Raw genomic sequence first — 22,885 nt, forward strand, 5'->3', positions numbered from 1 at the left:
ACATTTTCACATCAATCAGACAATATACATATAGATCTCTCTACACAAATGTGTAATTTCTTGCAGCTTGGTTGATTCTGTTGTTACTGAAGCTGCTTTACAGTTTTCTTCGGAAGTAGAATCACATTTTCAACAAATTTGGGTCCCTTTTTTGGATTTTTAAGAGTTTGGTTCAGTCAAATGAAGAAACAATACATTCTAGAGGCCAGAAAATATCAGTAATTAAATTAATTTACACCATGGTGTTTAAAGTAGAAGCACAGTGTCCATTTTACTTGCTGTTAAAAAATAAAAAATAATGCTCAGTAAATCATTTCAAGGAAGATGATTGCCATTGTCAACTTGTATTGACTGCTTGGTCATGTAAATAGAAAGCATAAATAAGTATAGATATACATAAACTTCAGAGAACTGTGCATGGGATAAAGAAAAAATCAGCACAGTAGCAACGCATCCTCTTAATTAAATTCTGCTGACTATTTGTAAAAAAAAAATAGGAAACTTTTGTGTTACTACAGAGCCTGTGCTCTACTTGGACAAAAAAGGCAGGTGTACAGTATCAAGGTTACTACCATGCATGTAAACTCATCTGTTTTCCTGTGTAACCCGATTTCTCTGTCTAAACTTTCTAGTTGCATGGATCAAAAGCTGCAGACAACTGTAATGTCCAATGTAATCCTCATGCTTTTCTGCCTAATCCTGCATTCTTGCAAACTAAATGAACTCATCATACCTGGTATGTTAAAACTGGCACTATAACCATAAAGAAACACCAGATCTATTAGTTTAAAACGTTGTAGATCCACCAGAAACCACAACAAATCCCCTCTGGGCCTCTCTCAACACCTACAACCAGTCAGAACAGAGCGACGCCTGAGCCAAGCTGCTCACAGTTTGTCTGCATGTGGTCTGCAGATCAGAGCACGCAGACACCGAGTGTGGTCCATCAACAGCTCTTCCTAATCAACCCTGAAGACCCCAGCCCTTTAGCCACCAGCCCTCAGCATGTCTCGCTGTGTTTACACACGCTGATTAGTTTGGTAAGTGTACAGAATGTCCCAAGGACGGTGATCTCTGAATCAATGTGGCCCTCAGTCCCATCCTTTATCTTCCCATCCCTCTGTCACAAAAGCCAGAGATCCTCTTGGAATCGGTGAGAGAAATTAGGGGATCAGAGTCGGCCAACTCCTGAGCAAACAGACTGAGCTAATGGACCAGCCGCTTTCTCCTCCCCTCAAATTATTAGCAGAGCAAGGGAATGTAGCCAGTCCAGTCATGATGTTAATGCTAAAGCTTGCTAATCCCTTACACACACACACTGGCCTCGCACTTGCCTTGATGCACACACGGCTACAGGGTAATCAGTCCACCACCCAGGCAGTGGGAGAGGATGGGAGAGCAAAGGAATGAGACTGAAAGTGCACACATACACATGGCAGGGTTCCCAGGGGCCGGGAAAATGTTGTTGGTTGTTGTGAGGTGTGAGAGAAAATGAAAAAAAAAAAAGGAGTCAGGACATAGTTCAGAACATTTTTTCACAGATTTCAATTTGATATGATGTGAAACAAGTTTCTAACAGTCAACTGTGTGGGATTTCTATTTTGGTTATTTTCTATGGTTGCTTTTCGGTCACAATGGTTGTGACCTTTGAGATTTTTCTGATGGTTTTCCTTTATGATACATTACCTCCCAATATATCAACATTGAGCTCTTCAATTCTACAAAACAAGAGCTTGGAAATAACCCAAACAGTCTTTGGAGTGGGGGGAAACCTGCTTCACATGGGAACACACAGGTAACCCAATACAAACTCAAACAAATCTTCCTCATCTCCAGCACATCACTGTAGAAGCCTGTCTCCTCCAGGTTTAGGTTGGCAACAGCTGGCTGAAGCAGAATATGCTAATGCCAGTTCTTGGGAGGAGTACTTTAGGCTTATGAGGGATTAGTGCTTGTTGGCCAGCCCTGACTCCCTGCTGAGCGAGCACGCTAATACAGGTGTTAGTAAACTGGCATTAGACTCCAGCTAATTAGCTTCCATTCAACAAGTGATTGTCCAGCCAGCTCTGCCATTTGTAGTGGTGTTTGCTCATCGGCAGGGAGGTCTCTGTGCTGTGGTGGGTCCGTTATGATCCGACATGATCTCCCTTCTTCCTTCTTTCACTCTGCCTGTAGGCCACAGGGCAGCAGGGCCCATCCAAGAGACTAACTCGGCTGGTTTTATAAGAGCCAGAAGCCAAGACAGAGACCTGAGGAGATCCAGCAGCATCACGCTGAGACAGTGTAAATCAAAAGTAAATGCAACTTTGTTTTTGCAGTTTTGGCCAAGCTAACGTTTGCCAGCATCCGAGTCAGTCTATTACCATGTGATGAAACTTTCAGAAACCAACTTTCAGTACCTCAGACTCTCACTGTGATGATCAAGTTTGTGTTTCAGTGCAGCTGACTCAATATAGTTGTCATTAAAAAGATAATCTAGTTTATTAAGCTTGGGTCTTAATTTCATGGTTTGATCCTTAGAATAACATTGTACACACAGTTTAATAAATTGTAGAAATCCCTACAATGAAGTCTAACAGGGCAAGAACGACAATCAATTAGGTGATCAAACAGGTTGCAAACAAGTTAATAGCAAGGTGAAGCTGACCATAACAATCTCAGTACTGTTTGTGCATACAGTTACAGTAAGTAGAGTGGATCAGTCGAACCAACGAGCTGGTCCTGAACTTGATCATTTCCCTTGTTTTAGTTTTTTCTAGTTTAGCTTACTTGAAGGTTTGTTAAAAATCTGTATGATTGACAAAAGTGCACATTTTTTGCCATGTCTGACCTCTTTTTAGTCAAGCTGCCAAATTCACAGATCTCAGTAATTGATTTAAATACAATATTATCACTAATGTCCGACAATTTCATTCCTGTGTTTTATGTCAGACAAAACTTCACAAACATGTCAAACAAAATAACCAATTAGGAATGGTTTGGATTCATTTATTTGGTCAGGAAAATGTTAAATGATGACACAATAAAACTTTTATCATCAAGATTACACTAAAAGTCAATATTAACAATACTGAAGCCTTCTTTTCAAAGTGTTTACCAAATGGGGACTGATTCCAAAGCCTCCAAGGTCGTAAAATGTTCCTAACCTGTACACAGGGAAAGCATCATAACTGATCTGAGTTATTATCAGGTTTTCTGCATTGAATCTTCCATAGAAATAAAGAATTTGGTAGGTTCATATGCCATTGAGTTTATAAGGGTAATTGCTCAATGTTTGCACGTGATGTTGTGTGATGAACGACATGAATATAGGTTGTGGACAAGAATTAAAAGATGGGTATTATGTGCCCGACACTGTTGCTGGATGTGGGAAAGAGACTAAAGGTTAGTTGGTTGACATTCCCGAAGCCATTCTGCCGGGGATGTCGGCAGTTCAAAGGAGTCATTAAGCTTCACCCGTCATGCCACAAAGGGGAGATTTAAGACAGCAAATAGATCTGATAGTGAAAACTCAAAGCCAAACACAAATATTCACTAAGAGGCTTTGGTGCATTATGCCATTATTACCCCATACAAGACCGTACAGATTTAAATGTTTCAAGTTTAATTTTCTCCTGGGAAAGTCTCATAACTGATAATCTGTCCCTTTCATGTTATGCATTGAGATAAATGACAAGGGAAAACAAAATACTGATAATAACCAATCAGAAATATTGACATTTCATTAAGTCACGGTGGTCCTAATCTCTGCCATGAAATAATATTCAACTGAAATCAAAGAACATAGACTAACTGTACTTATGAAATATAAAAAAATTGAAAAAAGGTCCAGAAAACCTGGACTATTGTTGGAAATGACAGAAAAAGAAATCTCCTCTCAATTAGTCGACTGACTTTAACAAAGCTATACTGATATAAAGGACTCAGTGGCCAATACACATCCATTCAGACAAGGGTCTGCAGCTTAGCAGTACAAAGTCTGCAGTACACTTAGTGAGGAAACAACTTTCAATACATGTCAGACAAAGGCATAAAGGTTGGTTTTAGAGTTGCTTATAGACACAAAGACATATTTGAAAGAAAATAAATTGCAAGCTAGTCAGAGTACCTGGTGGTGAGATGGTAAGTTGTGTAACATTTCACAGGACTGTCTCATCTTTGTAGAATTGTCTCAAATCCCCTTTCCTGATTTATTTTTTTCTTCAGTTTTCAAGCAAGGTGCTCAGCTCTTTTGTGAATGGTTTGAAAGCTTATTTTTCTGAGCTTGTTTGTTTTGATGATCTTACCTTATTGATGACCAGTATCAATCAAACTGGTTATACAGCCTCAGATTTCTTTCGTTATCAAGGTTTTTTTGGCGCTTTGTTTGTATTTAAATTTTTAAGGTTTTTCTCTTTAATCTCCATACAAAGCCAGAGGTGTAAGCAAGAAATATAAAGGTGCAGCAATAAGTTTGGTTTTTCTTATTGTTTTTGTCACCCATTTCTTCCTATTTTCTATCTCTGTTCAAATGTATTTATCAAATTTTTAATTGCAAGATATAATCAGCCAATGTGCAAAACAACTGTATTCATAAAGTTCACTGTTATGGGTCAGATATACTCTAAAACAGACGTGCACACAGACAGTTGTTTTGTTTAAATTGGATGTCTGTATACAGTACAGTGTTCACTGACATGCAGACACAGATGCAGAAAGTGTAATTTGGGCTTCAGACATTGTAATTGGTTTATGTAATTCACAAACTCAGAATTCCCCCCCGGGAAAGGAAATAATGTTATACTACTGCCACATCCATGCCTTCTAATTCATAGCTTTTTTTAAATGTTGAAAAGCAGTTTATTTCAAGATTAGGTTTCATACAGTTTGTGTTTTAAACGCTCAAATGAGGGAAACAAAACTATACACTGAATGAAATAGGAAGAAAGATTGCCAGACGTAGCAGCAGCAGGTTGGCCAGATGTGCAAGTGTAGTCTTATCTCTACCTGCTGGGAGGGGCCCCCAGACTCTTTTTAAGGCCCTCTATTGAAAAACAGTAATAATCTGTTTACTCCTTTAATGAGCCCATTGTTCCTCAGAGGAGGAAAAGAAGGTCTCATTGCTGCTTAGCTGTGGCTCTTTGAGCAGGAAAGCTCCTCTGAGCACCGCTGATACTCTGCTTCGCCTCGAACATATTGTGAAGGTCTGAGCCTCCAGTCTGAGCCTGCAACAAAGCCGAGCCTGAGGAAGACCCTGAGCCTCTGTCCTGCTGTGGAGTTACTTTATTGTACCGCTTTTTTCACCACTGATCTGGCAGCCAGTGTGGCATTTTTAACCCCTCAAACTTTTGATTTTCCTTTTAAGTTTACCCTCGGGTTCCTTTAAATTTATAATATATGCAATAGTAAAAATGGGTGAAAATCTGCTTAAAACATAATGCAAAATTTGTGAAAAAAATCTGAAAATAAAAAATACCTTAGAATTTGCAACATAACCAGTCTAGTTAACCTACTTTTTTCTTTTTTAATGCTTGTGTATAAGGACTTTGATATAACAGAAAATGTTGTAACATTTGCCTCTTTAGCGGTGGGAACAAATACATTTTCCAGTGGATGTGGACATGATATCTGGGTGAAAATGATTTTGAACGGATATGCAACTAATAAATAACTATAACTATCCAAAAAATAAATAACATTTTTATGTGAAAATCTGTAAAATAACTAAATAAATAAATAAATGATGAGCTCTCTAGTATAACCGATATGCAACTTTAAAAAAATTAATAACATTTTTATGTGAAAATCTGTAAAAATAAACAAATAAATAAAGGGTGAGCTCTCTAGTATATTTGGTATGTGCTTATTCTGGCATTTCATTGAAACCACCACATTACACACCCAAACCGTAAAAACTTGAAAATAAGTGACGTCTAAGTGATGTCTTTAACACACAAGAAATATAAAACCTGAAGTTAACAATATTGTTAGTGTTAAAAAATGAACTATGCATCACAAAATAAAAAATAAAATAAAAAACTTTTGCATTACTTTTTTACTGATAAAACTGACCTTAATAAGTTGACTTGAAGCACACTGAAATATTCATGGAGATATTATCATTTGGACGATAAAACACATTGGAGATTAATTACCATTGAAATGTATGACAATAAATGGATATCTCAGCAGAAGGTCATAGAAAAGCAAAAGGCATCATCTTGACTATTGTTTGCACCAGCTGCATCAGTCGACACAGCAACAAATAATGGCAACAGTCGGCTCTAATGATGGAGACTCCTCTCATCACACACACACACCATAGGTACCATCGAACCCTGCATCTTGATCAGACAGTGCCTCCCTAATTGAGCTAATCCCCACTTCAGGATCAGCGCTGTCCCCTGAGGTCTGACCCTCCACTCTGCCCGTCTACTGCTCTCACTGTTCCAGCTTAAACCTCCCGTCCCCTCTGTGGCTCATGTGGACTGCAAAGCTGTTTATTGGGAGACAATGGGCAGCAGATTGTGCTGTCAGGCTCCATTAATTTCCATCATTAGCATCACACTCCAGAGTCTGTGGAATCAGGGTTCTAAGTCTTAAGCCATGTTTGTGTACATCACGTGTGTGTGGTGTGTGCAGTGTTTTGTGTTACTTAAAAAAAAATGTCCATTACAGATTACTGATTACTTGCCCTATAATGTAAATTGTAGATTCCTCAAATTTTACAAATTGTAAATATTTTTCTGTCCTGGCAGAGTGTCTCCTCTGTTATTGCCATGTGGGAGGTGCACTTCATGCACACAAATTGTTGCACGTCTTATGAAAAAAATACGGGAAATGCATGCCACACATGAATTTTAGAGTTCATTAAACAAAAACAAACCAGAAGAGCAATTGGAAAGCCTCCACTAAAGTTTTAATTCTATCTTGCAATCTTAGAAGTGAAAAATTATTTGTGTTCCAGTCCTGTGATTCCAACCTGCTCTGAAATTACATGGGTTCTTTCTTGGTTCATACTACACTCTTCCACAGTGTTTAAAAAAATCAGACCAGAATTTTTTCTGTAATTCTACTGACAAACAAACAAACCAAACTGAAATCATAGGCATGTATGTAAACATGTTGTTTAGAAATACCCCTACTATCTTATTAATATCAGTGAGTTTTACAGAATTTCAGTATCTGGTTCAAGACCAAAATGTGCCACTGCCACCCCAGGCTACTCCCTGGTAGAAAGCCTTTCCTCAAATAGTAAAACTAGATTTATTTAGTCAGATCCTTCAGCAGCAGACTGTTACACCCACTGTGTAAGAAGGAAAGCTTCCGCAGGTCTTTCATTCGTGCCGCTGTGAGACTCTACAACACCTGCACCACCTGATCATGTTGTAGCTTCTGTTTCAACCACCACCACTACTCGCCATAGCTTTTATATATATCTTTGATCTGTATTTATATTTTTCATTCAAACTGCTTACCATGCAATATTATTTATACTATGGCCTTATTATGGTTTAGGTTTTTTTTGCTTGTCTTTGGACCTGTCTGTGTTTATTGCATATGTTTGGGACTTTTCTGCCTGTTTGTTGTGTTTGACATTTTATTCATTTTTTTCTGTAATTTATATTCACACCATTTGCTTCTGTTTTTGCTGCTGTGACAAGTGAACTTCCCCGTTGTGGGTTCAACAAAGTATAATCTAATCTAATGTAGATGGCACTCAAGACAATCTACAGGTATAGTTGTAAGCAGTTTCATGTAGGAACTTTCTTCTTTCTAGTATAGTTCCTGCATGACACTTCTCACAACAAGATAAACAGATTATCTTGAGTAACCAGGTTATGTAATTTATTCTTTTTGACGCAACACAAGTTGAGTGCTATACAGTTTCATTATATTTGAGAGAGGCAGACAATAAGAGAGATTAATGTACTCTCAGCATTTGTTGTATTTCCAGTTCATTTACAAATTTCATAAACATGTTGGTCCATAAACCCTTTCTGTATAGTAATGAACAGTGATGTGAAACATAAAAGAAGGTTGTTGGACACAGTAAAAACATTTGTAACTTTGTTTGAGCATTTCAGCCTCAAATGCAGTAATTGCATGTGACACAGTTTTTTTGGTGTGAAGAAGCAGTCCTACTATATCTGAGTTTTTGTCGCAGGATCTCTTATCAGGCGCAAACTGTCCATTAAGAATAAAAAATTGCATAATATATTTGCATATGTTTGGCATTTGACAGTACCAACTTTATATAGCTTTTTCTTCCTGCTGTGTATACTTATTACTTCTTCATTTCATACATGTAATGATACTTGTGTTTATATTATGTTGCTGCTTTTTTCTTAGCCTATTTGTTACACGTTTGAAATACATTTTAGAAAATCAAAGGGCAATATCAGGTTGGGTCAACCTTTTTCTACCTACAAAATCTATAGAGTGCAGGTGGGAAAAATATTCAACATTGGCATCACCTTCAAAGAACCAATGAATGAATAATTCCTAATACATACAGTAGCAGTGTGTACTGTGTGAGCCATTATTTCTCTGTTCTAAAAGCTAATCCTGTCTGAATAGGACTTCAGGTGAAGTGTGGCAGAACAGCAGTGACAGATACATCATACATATTACGCAATGGTGAGGAAATGCAGGAGGCACTGTGATTGAGGTATAAAGAATGTGAAAAAGCCAATGAAAACCAACTCTTTATAATCCATATGTCTTTTAGTGCTCGCTAATCAATGGTCAAACGCGATTGACCACTGACCACCATTGGTATTTCCACCTCCAGCAGCGGGGCTCTAAAAGGAAATTGAACCACGTTTCTGCCACGCACCCACTGTGGCATAAGCCTTCTTACTCCAACTTCCTGTCTGATCAATGTGAGAGACAATGACTCAACAGGTGCGACAGACAGGAGCCCAGCGGCAGCTTTCCTCCCCGCCGCTAGGCCCAATTAGCACCCGCGGCTAAGGAACAAAGAGGCGACATTTCATTTCAGCAGAGTGCCAGTTTAAGGCCTCTTCTCTCAACCTCAGCCTCTTTTCTTTCTGTCTCTTACTGCTGACATCTTTAAAGGATCATCCCTGGCTCCATCATATTCTATTAGATTGGGTCGATGCCTTGTGTTCGAAGTGGCAGGGGTGTTAAAAACATGGGGTGTTGATGAATTCATTGCATGTGACTGGACTTGCTTTCTTTGTGTGGAGGTTTTGGCTAATGAAACCCCCTGAAGCTCTGACAAAAGCCAAAGACATTTTTCAGAGTTTAGTTTGTACTCCAGGTCCAACTGGATTTCATCAAATAACACACATGTGCCACCATCCTGGACAACTTTCCAACTTATTTGGAAAGAAAAGATCCAATGTATCCTTTTATTATGTTTTTTTTAGACAGTACCTGATGTGTAAATAGCTTTCATCAGTGTACCGATGAAGAGCCTTTCCATATCGCTGCAAGACCATGTTTTCTGTATAGCTATTAAATGTGCCATATATGAAAATGTTTGATACTTTTCTTTCATATCTATTCAGCTTTTTTATTCATGCTTTTATCACCATATACTTTTTTCTCAAAATTAGGCCATATCACACATATTTTTAAGTGTATTTCTTATGGAAAAGAAGCTCTTATTTTTTTGTGCAAGCATTTTCCAAAGTGTAAACTGATCAGTTGATAAGAGAGCACGCTGGCTAAAAGGGTTAAAACAAGTTTTACATGTTTGTTGAGAATCATAATTTCCTTTTGGGATGAAATCTACATCTGCTTAAGAGAACTGTATGTAAAATATGAATATTTTAACCTGGGTGTTAAGATCGGTCTCTGGTCTATTAGAACTGGTATTCAATTCAGAACGCAGCATTAGCCTTTCAATTATGAGGAAAATTTCCACTTTCAGCGCCGACATCAACCCATTTCAGTTCATGCAGCAGAAAAAGCTGCCTTGCTGTCAAGTCTTTCTGCTTTCTGCTTTCCTCTTGAAGTTATAGCATTTGTTAATACTCCCTTAAGCTGAACCTTATCTTTTAGCTTTCAGCTGCCCTTACAAAGTACATACATACTACAGAGATATTATTTCATCATAACATTGCATATTGAACTTTAACTGTCTTGCTCATGCTGCAAAGAGGATTCTGGTTCTGAATGACCAGAAGAATGCTGGCTTGCACACTGCAAAATACAGTAGGCTATCATGGTATTTTTGCATACTGCATTTGACATACTATATATCAGGACAAATAAAATAAAAAATTAAGGCATTTAAATAGTATGGTAGTATGGCTATTGAAATGCAACCTATGCTTCAGTAGTAGTATTTACTTTACCTTAAATAAAATATCTGAATACTTCTTACCATACATCTTAATGATATACTGTATGGTCTCTACCCTGATGACTTTGGGAAAAATGGAAGAACCATGATATGGGCATGTTTCTCCTATTTATCGCATACCAGGGATCATGGATCAGTTTGCATATGTCAAAATACTTGAAGAGGTCATGTTGCCTTATGCTGAAGAGGACAAGTCCTTGAAATGGGTGTTTCAAAAAGACATTGACCCCAAACACACTAGTAAACCAGCAAAATCTTGGTTCCAAACCAACAACATTGATGTTATGGAGTGGCCAGCCCAATCCCCGGACCTTAATCCAATTGAGAACTTGTGGGGTGACATCAAAAATGCTGTTTCTGAAGCAAAACCAAGAAATGTACATTAATTGTGGAATGTTGATAGAGAATCTTGGAGTGGAATAACAGCTGAAAGGTGCCACTAGTTGATTGACTCCATGCCACACAGATGTGAAGCAGTTATTAAAAACTGTGGTCATACAACTAAATATTAGTTTAGTGATTCACAGGATTACTAAACAAAAAAGTTTGTACAAAATAGTTGTGAGTTTGTTAAGTCAACGGCAGACACTGCTATTTTTTTTTAACAAACCCTTTCAATTAATTGCCCAACTGCACAGCCTTAAGAGCGTGCATATCATGAATGCTGGGTCTTGTTGGTTTTCTCAGAATCTACTGCACCTACTGGTACCTTGTTTGCCATGTAGCAATAAAAATTATACTAAAAACTTGGATTCATCTGGTTAGTCACATTGGACTGCTATTAATTTGAACACTACTGTAATATTAAGCCCCACTTTAAATAAATGTCTGTAGATGTAACCTAAAGGGAAAAAAGTTTGCATTATTAATTAAATATTTGGGAGGTTATGATGGCAAATATCAAATATGTCATGAATAACAATTAAGTTAACTTTGGGATGACACCAAATAAACAAAAAAGTAAATCAGGTGGACACTAATTATGCTGCAATGGACCACGATATAGAAACTACTGATATTACAGAATATTGTATGCAATCTTTATAGGTGGGTTTCTTCCCTCTAAATTCCAATCGCGCATGCGCAAAGAATTGTCTATGGTGGAAAATAAGGATGAGACAGAGGCTTTTTGTTCAAGCGTTTCTCCCCTTCTGTTAAATTCACCATCATATCATGCCTAATTAATAAAATAAACAAATCAACAGTACTACTGATGACTTGTGTCGTCTATCGCTGGCGTTCACGATATTTTTTATGTTGGTTTTTCCTAAACGAAGCAGGAAGAGAGAGAGCGCCGAAGATGAAGCAACCAGGAAGTGTTCCAGCAATTTAACCGTTGCTCCTAGCGATGTCTGTTGTGAAACTGCTGGTCTCCACCCTGGGAAAAGCGACCGGGATATTAACTATCGTTGTTGTTGTCCTTGCAGCAGTTTTGATTTATTTCGAAGATCCTGATCCGGTTAAATACACCAGGTAATGAACAGCGGAGGTCCTTATTAGCTTCTCTGACAGCTGAACTCGGCACATGTAGCGTTAATATAGCTGCTCTCTATCACCAGTTACATGTAGCATGGCGTTAGCTACATGTATAAGTATGAGTAATATCATATACAATATTGATATTTTAATGATAGCTACGGTAGTCGCAGTCATGTGGACAACCAGTGTGAACCTCAGTGACAAGTAGCAGTGACAGGTAATCAAAGATCGAACGTCACACCAAATCCCACTAAGAAACACCTGCTTTTAAGGTTCCCTTTCGTTTTGGAAACAATTACTGACCCTTTAAAACAAAACTAGGACTACATTCAGAAATACATGCACCTGCGTTTAAATTCGTCATAAATTGTATCCACTAACTTAACTTACATACCAGTTTGTATTATTTTACATACTAGTTTACTGCAGTCCAGTTAGAAGTCCTGGGAAAGTAGGAAATCGACTGCTCTCTATCACCAGTAACATGCAGCATGGCGTTAGCTTCATGTATAAGTTATATAATATACAATATTAATAATAATTTAATGTTAGCTACAGTGGTCCCAGACATGTGGACCACCAGTGTGAACGTAAGTAAGAAACACCTGCTTTTAAAGTTCCATTTCGTTTTGGAAACAATGCTGACCTTTTAAAACAAAACTAGGACTTGACTATGAAAGACACGCATCTCCTTATAAATTTGTCCTAAATTGCATCCGCTATCTACATACCAGTTTTTATTATTTATTATTTTCACATACTAGTTTACTCCAGTTCAGTTAGGTCTACTAGAGCCCTGGGACAGTGGGGAATCTACTGAAATGACACAAAACTAGCTTCCCTGTGAAGATGACATTTCTTGTTATTAAACTATTCAATAATTAAATTGATTTCATGTAATTACTTTAGTTACTACCTTATGCATAGTACATACACAGCATATTTCACAAATTTGAATGTAATTAATACATGTTTCTTTTGATTGAACTTTTACCTGCACTTGCTTCAAAGAGAGATGTCTGTTTTGGCAGCATGGCAGAGGACATGAAGACTCTGGAGGAGAACTTCAGGCAGCAAAATAAAAGCTGTTTCATCCTTGGTGCTTCTGGAGAGACGGGCCAGGTGGTTCTCAAAGAGCTGCTAGCACGCAACCTCTTCTCCAAGATTACTCTCATTGGAAGGAGACAGCTCACCTTTGAGGACAAAGCATATGAAAACCTGGTTAGTGGATTAGTACTCTAGTCAGCTAATGTCCCCATTACCTAGGATTTATCATGTTAAGTGACATTTTTTTCTTGGCACTGATATCTATGCCTTCAGGTACAAGAGGTGGTGGACTTTGAGAAGCTTGATGATTATGCTGCAGCCTTCCAGGGCCATGATGTTGGCTACTGCTGCCTAGGAACAACTAAAGCCAAAGCAGGGACTGTAAGTTAAACATTCACATTTTTTCTCATCTTTCTATGAGCATGTTTAATATTGTCTACTAGAAGTAAGCTTTGGCAGACGCTTGTCAGTTTAAACCATTTTTGTGACCTCTCTAATTTGTTTCAGGATGGATTCATCCGTGTTGATCATGACTATGTTATGAAATCAGCGGAGCTCGCCAAGGCAGGAGGCTCCACACAGTTCCACCTGGAGTCCTCCAGAGGAGCCGATAAAAGCAGCAGCTTCCTCTACCTCAAAGTCAAGGTAACATTATTTTATCTACTGCATGCCACAAACTGAAGTCTTTTTTCTCATGAAATAATGCCATTGGACAATAATTGAAAGATTAACATGAAATGGATTTTCTTCCAGGGACAAGTGGAAGCAGAGATTGAGGCTCTGGGCTTTGACAGATATGCCATATACAGACCAGGGTGAGTGATCTCATGAACTTAAGTCAGTCATTTTATGAAACTTCCAAATCACAATATAAGACATAAAAACTGTCCCCAAACTTGAATACATTATGTGCAACAGAAGTATTGTGTTTAGTGAAATTACTCACAAAACACACTGGATATTGGACACGTTGGGGGTGAATTAAGGCATCTGATAGCTGCTGGTAGAATATAATACATTGGGACCATAGACTCTATGAAAGAAGTGGACATAGTCTTGTACTATAACCTGCATCAATTCTATGGTCCAGCAGGGGTCAATTCCACTGGTTGATAGGGTTTTTTTAATGCCGATGCCGATTATTTTGACATCAGTCTTAACCGATCCCCGATATGTGCCTTTTCTCCCTCCATTTACATGATAAAAATGACACAATGATAACAAATGTTACACAAGTCTCAATTTAAACAAAAAAAAGAAACATTTATTAACAAAACAAACAAAACATATTAACAGTTGGATAGCAAACAATGTGTATGTTGTTCTAGGCCTCGAGGTGGTGGCGCCTCAGATGATCCACATATTTGATGTGTTTTTCTTTTTTCCGGTATCAGCAGCAGCTCACCAGAGAATGGCAGATATTGCATCGAGCCTTGCCTGGTGTTGGCTCAGTGAAATGGGCTTATTGATCGGCGAACACATGCACATATCGGCTGATGCCGATACAAATAAAAAACGCAAATATCGGCCAATATACAGTTGAAACCAGAAGTTTACATACACTATATAAAAACACAAATGCTTTTTTTCTCACTGTCTGACATGAAATCAGACAATCACTTTTCCTGTTTTAGTTCCGTTGGGATTACCAAAATTATTTCTATTTGCTAAATGCTAGAATAATGACAGATTACAGTTTTGTCAGATCACAGGACATGTCTCCAAAAATTAAGGTCTTTGTCCCTGTGTGCATTTGCAAACTGTAATCTGACTTTTTTGTTTCTTTTGGAGTAATGGCTTCTTCCTGGCAGAGTGGCCTTTCAGTCCATGTCGCTACAGTACTCGTTTCACTGTGGATAATGACACACTCTTACCAGCTTCAGCCAGCATCTTCACAAGGTCTTTTGCTTTTGTTCTTGGGTTGATATGCATATTTTGGACCAAAGCACGTTCATCTCTGGGACACAGAGCCCGTCTCCTTCCTGAGCGCTATGATGGCTGGACATTCCCACGGTGTTTATACTTGGGTATAATTATTTGAACAGATGAATGTGGCACCTTCAGGCATCTGGAAATTGCACCCAAGGATGAACCAGACTTGTGCAAGTCCACAATTCTCTTCCTGATATCTTGGTTGATTTCTTTTGACTTTCCCATGATGTTACACAAAGAAGCAGTGTGTTTCAGGTGTGCCTTAAAATACATCCACAGGTGTGTCTCGAATTAACTCTAATGTTGTCAATAAACCTATCAGAAGCTTCCAAAGACATGACAGCATCATCTGGGCTTTCCCCAAATTGTTTCAAGGCATAATAATGTTAGTGTATGTAAACTTCTGACTTTGGAAAAAGTAATTAAAAAATGTCTTTAAAAAATCCTTCTCTCATTATTCTAGCATTTAGCAAATAGCATATGTGTCTTTTTATATAGTGTATATAAACTTCTGGTTTCAACTGTATACAGGCTGGCCGATATATCGGTCTATCTCTAAAAGCTAGTATGTCAGAGGTGACATCGCACACCATAGAAAGGAGCAGTCAAGTTAGCAGTATAGGTGGGCATTTATTGTGTCCTCAGTCAGGACACTTCTGGTTCCATGGTTGCTATGTCCACTTCTTTAATACAGTCTATGATATGGACGCTTAATAGATGAGACAAAATCAGAGATAATGCTTGTAATCTTCCAAGTCTTCATGTTATCTTCAAAAATAACTCAAATATTACTTTTTAGCAATGTTTTGGAGACTGTGGTTGAGGTTATTTTGCCTCCACTGCTGCCTATTTGGAAGTTTGATGGGATACCAAAACTCTATTTAGTAAACATGGCTCATGTAACACCATGTGACTTCTGTTTAAAGGCATTTATGGTATAATAGTATAATAGTGCGATGTGAAATAACAAAATAAATAACAAAACTTGCTGTAAGTTACTGTGATATAAACAATTAAAAAAACATTGGATAGAACACTTTTACATGAAGTATTGATTATACTTGAGCGGACAACTCCAAAGTCAATCTAGTGTGACATATTGAGAATCAATGTTGTGAATCGAGCCAAGTGAAGAAAAAATAGATGTCATATCTGCTGTATAAAGGTTTTTTTTTGTTATTAAATGTATATATTGACCCAACTCAATACAATCTATATATCATCAATACCTTTGTGCTTTACTCCAACAGGGTTTTATTGGTAGATAGGCAGGAGAGTCGGCCTGCTGAGTGGTTGGCCAGAAAATTCTTCAGTGCCTTTTCCGCTGTGTCTTCTACATCCATGGCCATCCCAGTCCCAGTGGTGGCAAAAGCCATGGTGTCAAACACTTTGCTCCAACCTGAGCAGAAGACGGAGATCCTGGAGAACAAAGATATCGCCAGTCTGGGGAAAAGTGCAGGGAAATAAGGGAGAGGAGGAAAAATGCAGAGGTAAGAAAAATATTAGACTTGCATAGATTTAAATGGAAGATTCTACACAAACAGAACACAGAAGAATCATTAATACCCAATAAGAAAAGCTGTGGAAATTAAATAAATGTATTTAAGATTGATGGTTGGCAACAATTCATATTTTGGCACAGTCCCCTTATGGCTGATTAATAGAATGAACTCCCCAAATTAAATCTAAAATTATTTTCTGTCTACTTTCTGTGTGACCTGAGTTTTTACACTGATTTTGATTTTCTCTTTTCAGGTAATTTCAGCAGATACACAGATGACTACATACTACAACCATTATTCACATCATCATGTCATCAATATTTTTTCTTTTTTAGATTATTTTTTTTGGCATTTTACTGCTTTTTTATTAGATAGTGACAGATAGAAAGGGGGAGACAGAGGGGGAGACATGCAGCAAAGGGACCTCAGGCCGGATTCGAACTCGGGTCCGCTGCAGCAAGCACACGGCCTTCATAGTAAGCGCTCTACCAGTGTGAGCCACCGGGACGCCCATGTCATCAATATTTAATCTTGAAATTGTATATGGGTGGCATTGCTTGGGTCTAGGATGATATTGTTATACATTCCTCAGGGAACTGTTGCTTGGCTTTTCGATGAGCAACTGCCTTAAAGTAAATGCTTGTAATTTATTCTGCACTCGATATTGAGATATTGAAATATTGGATGTTTTTAAAATGCTCTCATTGCATCATTATATTTAACTATGTATGGGTGTTTGAATTTTTTCCCCCCATAATGACTGTATCAATATTAATATCTTGATGTCTGTATCTGCACTACACTACATCTGTGCAGTATATATTGCATGCAACATGCAGATATGGTCCCACCCAATGAAGATATAAAGTTCTGTTTTTTTTTGTGATAAAAGCAATAATACATTTTGTTGATAATTCATTTTGAACACATGTTTCTAAAGCTATAAAGTGCCATTTTTATTTAGGTGATGATTAATTTAAACATACCTTGGAACCAAGTTAAACTAAGCAAGTGTTAGCTATGTCAGACATCCAGAATATGATGTATACATTAAAACCAGCACGTGTGTTTGTGCATAGATAGAAACATTTAATAAAAGGTAGACAAACCAGAATATGAAGAAGACAAACAGAATAATGGAATACTATCAACCTGTGTTCCTAGTAAAATCTACACTAATAAAACTTTTATTCTTTTCATACGTTGGTTTTTCTTGTATTCTGAAAATTGTCTTCTACTTTTCTTGTATTATTGCATTTGAAACTGTGAAGCAGGTCAAATTACCTCTGTGTTTGAGGGTCGTTATTCAACTAAACTTGCCTTTTCTCTCCTTGATCTAGCAGCGCCCCCTTCTGACTGAATGTGGCTACTACATATAATATGAACTCCTCAAGTTAAACTGCAGCTTGCAGCAGGTGACCTAAATGGTGGCATTCTTTTCTATTGGATCTCAAAAGGCTTTCCAAGAGACTAGCACGTTTAATTTTAAATCATATCTGTACATTTATGCTGCTAAAAATCTGCCAATAGTAATTTTTGTTTTAAAAAAAGGCTGGTGCTTTGTTTGATAAAAAATCTAAATAAATGGGATGACAAGAAAACTGGTGGAACCATAATAAAAAAATGTTTTCTGGGGTGACATTTTACACTTGCAGATAACAGCTGAACTCTGACAAACTCTGGTTTCATGGTGCTTTTATTTGTGCTTGCTGCCACAGCTAACCTAGACTGTGGAATCTAATGGGCCTTTTATGTCAGACACATCAAAATGTCTGCTGTGAAAACGGCCTAGTAGACAGATGTTTGTAGAAACATAGGGAAAAAAGATTAAGTAAAGTCAAGAAGTCAGTTTGAAATACTATTCAGTCACCTTCAAGAAAGTCCCAAACTTTACAAGGAGGCTGATTTTACTTTTGAGGTAAAAACAAACAAACAAACGGATTAAAACAAAGTCTTCCCTTGTACTAGTGGCTATGTCTGATACTAGATCTTCATGGTTGATCAGGGTAATACAGTTGCTACAGTAGCCATTTCTAGAGAACAAAAGTCCTTTTAAGTATTATTTTAGTATCTTAGTAGCAGACAATAGGTTCCTGTCTCATGACATTGTTCATACAAATATATCTACTTTTTATCCAAGTAGCATCAGTTTATATTTGAGGCTAAAACCATAAATCTGCTCATCTATTTAAAGTCATCTTTGTAGCACGACAATCAATAATTCTGCTGTTTTAAACACAAAAAAATAAAAAATATTGGGCATTATAAACCGAAGGTCTGTGAGTCCATATTTTTTGAGACAAATATTTGCCTCAACATATCAACTGCGCCTTCCCTCAGCATAGCCATCCCTAAACAATCATTATGACTACACAGTACTATTAGGGCTGGGCGATATATCAATATAAAAAATACATCTATATTTTTTAAAATGTGATATGGAATTAGACCGTATCGTATATATAATTCTTTTTCTTTCTTTATATATAAATGCTAACCTTACTAGAGTTTGTCATATTTAGTTTTTTTGTAATGTTCATTATTCTTTTATCATATAAATATATTTATTTTAGAAAAAGATTGGCCTATTTTATTTCATAGGCTATTTTTAGGCTCCAGTTGTTATACAGTATTTATGTTCACTAAATTAAACGGTTTGAATAAAACTTCTAGTGACATGTCATTTTTGACTTTGACTAAACATTTGCTTTCACTTTGCGATAAAAATATCAGGATATATATTGTATATCGATATTCAGCCCAAATATATCAGGATATGACTTTTGGTCCATATCACCCAGCCCTAAGTACTATATTACATTTAATCAAAATTCAGACACAGCATAATAAATTCCCAAGAAGTTATAGTGAGTATGAGAATTTACCTGTAACTGACACACAGTTTTCTCTTCTTACTGCAGCTTTGGCTGTGCCATCATGACCATGCAGCAATTACTCCAAAACGAGGAGCAGCTGAGTTGATCTGGCTTTCACTGCTCAGAGTTTAGAAATCAGGGTCTGAGGCTGTTTAGTTCTAGCATTAGTTTCTGTTGGCTATTTGGCTGCTGAAAAAAAGCTTAACAATGAGCGTGATGGACTGTTCAAGGTAAATTGTCCTTTACAATGCTTCTTTTGATTTTGACTATTTGAATAGTTATAGTCACATAATTAACTGTAGAAATATATGATTGTTACTTTACAGGCTGCTTGTGCTTTTCTTTTGGCTGCTGGTTGGTGATGTAAATTGTGAGAATACCCAGAAAGGTATTGCATGACATACCAATCGGCATTTTTTTTTACAGCCATTAACTTTTAAACTGAATTGATGTTGTCTATTGTATAGAAACAGTGGCACTGTATCTGTCTGTGTTTTGTTTTGACATGCAGGACAGGCCCCTATGGGAGTCTACATTGACAACAGGGAATATAAAAGATGGAGTGAACCACCTATTTACAGAATCCTTAAAGCTCGTTACAATACATCAAGTGGAAACCTTTACCCTGCTCAAGAAGATCACACCACTGACTCAACATCATCCCAAGTTCAAAGCCATTATTCTTATCCTGTTATCGCAGAAAGACCGAAAAGCAATGTTCCGAAAAGCCAAGTCAGCCATTTAAAATCTGGCTTCAACTCACCCTCAATTACTCAACAACAAAGTAATGTGGTGTACCATCGCTCTCGAAACAAAGTATTTCCTGATGACAAGAAGATTCAGCAGGCAAACTCTGATGCTGTATTCTCCGCAGGTGTAGTTCTGGTTCCACCCCATATCTATCGTGCCAGAGCTGAAGCAGTAGGAGGTTTTAAACCTGAACAGGTAGCCAAAAGACCAGTAGGTTTTGGACCCAGCAACAGAAGGCTCCCCATCTACTCTCACAGCAGTAAAGTGAGTCCAAATGTTCAAGACATCAAGTCTGAGTCTGAAAAGATTAATGTAAACCCCTCCACAACCAACATGCATCACCAGGAGCTGCATCTCATGACAAGGCCTCAGGTGGGTGGACATTATTCTGCTGTTTTCCCCAAAACCTTAAATCATGGCAGAGCAAACTTGCAAAATGTTTTCAGAGCTATCAACAAGAAGACTGACTCCATTGTGAAGGGGCATTCTCCTGGCAGTGATTCAGCAGGAAAAGCTCCGACATGGAGTCCCAGGGTCCATAACAGTGATGTGATGTCTGAAGCCAAAGGATACACCCATGTCCGCCGCCTCAAACCTGGTTTTGACAAAACACGGCCCCAAGCTAGTTCTACTGCAGGTAGAAAGTTCTTGGAAACTGGTTTTCCACCTGTAAAACAGAATCAAGACAGCAGAAGCCGGCTCGGCCCTCCACCGACAGCACATTCAATTCCTGTCCAAGGCAAATTCAAACCTTTCCAGAGACTTCCTTCATATTTGATCCCTGCAGACACTCATTCATCAGACAGTGAAAAAGCTCTTAGTGAGACATTTGCAGGGACAACCCTTTCCCCAAGTTTGAACTCCACAAGTCGCCCTTCGTCTAATTCAGTCACTGGAGAATCAGCTTCACCCATGCAGGCGGAGGGCCGGGATGCAGAGCTTGTACCTCAAAAATCCAACCATGAAGGCCAGTCTGAAAGTTCAGCAGAAGATGGATCTTCTTTGGAACAAAGCACAACAATTATAACCTCTACTGACCAGCCAGATGCTGGTCAGTAGATGTCAACATTGGTGGCAACACCAGTGAGAGGGTAAGCTTTCGTTGATAAACTGTATTTTATATATATATATATATATATATATATATATATATATATACACACACATGTATATACAGTATTTTTGGCAACTCATCTGTATTTGTATCTATCTATTTGCGAGAGCTTGAATGACAAAGTTATCAAGGCTGTAGTAATGAAATGACTAATGTTTTTCCCCATCCAGATTTTAAACCTACTGGATGCTCTGCTGCCTGTCCAAGAATGGTCTGATTTTGAATAAATAACATTTAAAACTTTTTGTTTTGTCATGACAGATAAATCAGAATTAATAAATGGAGCACTTCACCCCAAAATTAAACACAGATTATTTCAAACACACAGCTGTGGTGCTATTTGCCAGTCCCAGTCTAGATTGTTCTGGTGTGAGCTGCCCAGTTTTGGAATCCACATACCTTGTTCTGAGCACTTCCGGGAAGGAGCTATTTTCTTTCTAGAGTAAATCTTACGTGAAACTGGTAAAAATATTTCCAACATTTGGTAACTCGCACAAAAACACTTTAGATTAACACAAATACCAGAAATAATTTTGATTTTAGCCCAGAGTATATTTTTTAACCAAGCATGTATTGTAGTTATTTTAAATCAATAGCAAATATAAAAAGCATCCATTGTAAACACACCAATAGCATTTTCCTACACATTCACACATTTTATTACAAGGCAGTAATAAACACCCCACTACATACACTTTTGATAGTCTAGGAATATAATTTAAAAAAAAAACAGTAATAAAAGAATGAGATGCTTTCAGACACAATCTATATTGCATTAACATTAATCCATAGCCGATTATGCTATCCAAAAGAAAGATCATGTTGGAATATCAATATCACTTTTTCAAGTAAGATAACCATAGAAAATGGCATTGTTAAGTACAAGAACAACTATCACTACCTCAACAGGTGATAAGGGGTATGTTAAATGTTCAAACTGAAACTTTTGTTTTATTTTTAACTTCAATCTGAATTTGGTTCGATCTGTTTTTAATTGGGGCTTACACAGCGTCCAAACTTAAGGAATCGGGGTTGTTTTAGCTAACGTCAACATGTTAGCTAACTGTTTTTACCAATTTTACCCATTCAAATGTCCATAAGACACGAAGTAACATTACCAATCATTTACAGTCTACTTACTGGTCTTGAGAAGTCATTTTACTCTACCTTCACACCTCTTGCTTGGTCTCCACCAACTCCTCAGGGAAATGTTTGCTTTTAATGTATAGCTAACAGTCAGTTTACTATACATTACAGTCTGGTAGGTTTATGAAGCCATATATGAAAACGGCTACTTCCTGCGGATACCAAAGCCATATAAAAAGAAATAAACAAAACAAAGATTTAAAAAAACATGGGTCGTTTCATAACAACTTAAGATCTGTTTTGAAGACTAAATTACTTACAGCCTAGCTTTTGACCACTCGACCAGGTTTTCATTTTTTTTTTATTATTTTGGCTCCAACTGATTTCGTCACCAAAACAATTAAGGCGGCCGAAATTGATAAAACGTCCGACTCTTCATTTAAAAGGTAAAGGCGAAATTGTATCCACGTCATATACAACTAAAGGGTGTTCTGAAGACATTCCAGAGTACTAACAGACTCCTAGCTATATTCCTGGGCTTTTCTATGTTTTAAACCTTAAACTTTACTCGTTTGTTTTGGGCTCCAAGATGCAACTGGTTTCCTCAGCAAAACAAATATGGAAAGTGATTAAACTTCTGACTCCTCTTGTTTGAGGTAAAACCGACGTTTTATACATATACAGGTTTGTATTCATATACAATAATACACGTAGGCCTACTTTCAAAGTGAGTGGTTAATTAAAAAGCTGCTGCAGTTTTGTCCAACAACAGTTTGCCCACCAC

The 22,885-nt window shown here is 37.6% G+C and overlaps 2 protein-coding genes and 1 long non-coding RNA gene across 5 annotated transcripts; 2 read left to right on the forward strand and 1 right to left on the reverse strand.

Annotated features, from left to right (window-relative positions):
- Positions 1-2,966: 2,966 nt before the first annotated feature.
- LOC131982897 (uncharacterized) lies at positions 2,967-19,328 on the reverse strand. Its single transcript, XR_009395430.1, has 4 exons — positions 19,161-19,328; positions 16,003-16,216; positions 12,789-12,987; positions 2,967-3,146 (listed from the first exon to the last, which is right to left on the reverse strand). It is a non-coding gene; the product is annotated as an uncharacterized LOC131982897 (long non-coding RNA).
- htatip2 (HIV-1 Tat interactive protein 2) lies at positions 11,512-17,474 on the forward strand. Of its 2 annotated transcripts, XM_059347472.1 has the most exons (7): positions 11,512-11,788; positions 12,826-13,015; positions 13,115-13,222; positions 13,349-13,486; positions 13,595-13,656; positions 16,024-16,263; positions 16,529-17,474. In XM_059347472.1, the coding sequence occupies exons 1-6, from the start codon at positions 11,664-11,666 to the stop codon at positions 16,238-16,240; spliced, it is 840 nt and encodes a 279-aa protein (XP_059203455.1). In that variant the 5' UTR covers positions 11,512-11,663; the 3' UTR covers positions 16,241-16,263; positions 16,529-17,474. The 2 variants fall into 2 exon arrangements, with proteins under 2 accessions (XP_059203455.1, XP_059203456.1); XM_059347473.1 differs by lacking the exons at positions 16,024-16,263; positions 16,529-17,474 and adding an exon at positions 14,239-14,424 and having other exon boundaries at positions 11,513-11,788.
- On the forward strand, positions 19,232-21,258 carry LOC131982845 (uncharacterized). 2 transcript variants are annotated; one of them, XM_059347470.1, is made up of 4 exons: positions 19,232-19,381; positions 19,478-19,539; positions 19,663-20,992; positions 21,186-21,258. In XM_059347470.1, exons 1-3 carry the CDS (start codon positions 19,359-19,361, stop codon positions 20,958-20,960), a joined length of 1,383 nt encoding a protein of 460 aa, XP_059203453.1. In that variant the 5' UTR covers positions 19,232-19,358; the 3' UTR covers positions 20,961-20,992; positions 21,186-21,258. The 2 variants fall into 2 exon arrangements, with proteins under 2 accessions (XP_059203453.1, XP_059203454.1); XM_059347471.1 differs by lacking the exon at positions 19,478-19,539 and having other exon boundaries at positions 19,254-19,381.
- The last annotated feature ends 1,627 nt before the right edge of the window (positions 21,259-22,885 follow it).

Source organism: Centropristis striata, chromosome 2 (genome assembly GCF_030273125.1).
Source record: "Centropristis striata isolate RG_2023a ecotype Rhode Island chromosome 2, C.striata_1.0, whole genome shotgun sequence".
Lineage (NCBI taxonomy): Eukaryota > Metazoa > Chordata > Actinopteri > Perciformes > Serranidae > Centropristis > Centropristis striata.

What these genes read in the sequence shown, in the direction of transcription:
- htatip2 (XM_059347472.1), top strand. Translation starts at nt 11,664, where the DNA reads ATGTCTGTTGTGAAACTGCTGGTCTCCACCCTGGGAAAAGCGACCGGG. An exon ending in CTAAAGCCAAAGCAGGGACT is followed by an intron (nt 13,223 to 13,348) that starts GTAAGTTAAACA and finishes AATTTGTTTCAG; the next exon opens with GATGGATTCATCCGTGTTGA. An exon ending in TATGCCATATACAGACCAGG is followed by an intron (nt 13,657 to 16,023) that starts GTGAGTGATCTC and finishes TTACTCCAACAG; the next exon opens with GGTTTTATTGGTAGATAGGC.
- LOC131982845 (XM_059347470.1), top strand. Translation starts at nt 19,359, where the DNA reads ATGAGCGTGATGGACTGTTCAAG. An exon ending in AGCGTGATGGACTGTTCAAG is followed by an intron (nt 19,382 to 19,477) that starts GTAAATTGTCCT and finishes GTTACTTTACAG; the next exon opens with GCTGCTTGTGCTTTTCTTTT. An exon ending in TTGTGAGAATACCCAGAAAG is followed by an intron (nt 19,540 to 19,662) that starts GTATTGCATGAC and finishes TTTGACATGCAG; the next exon opens with GACAGGCCCCTATGGGAGTC.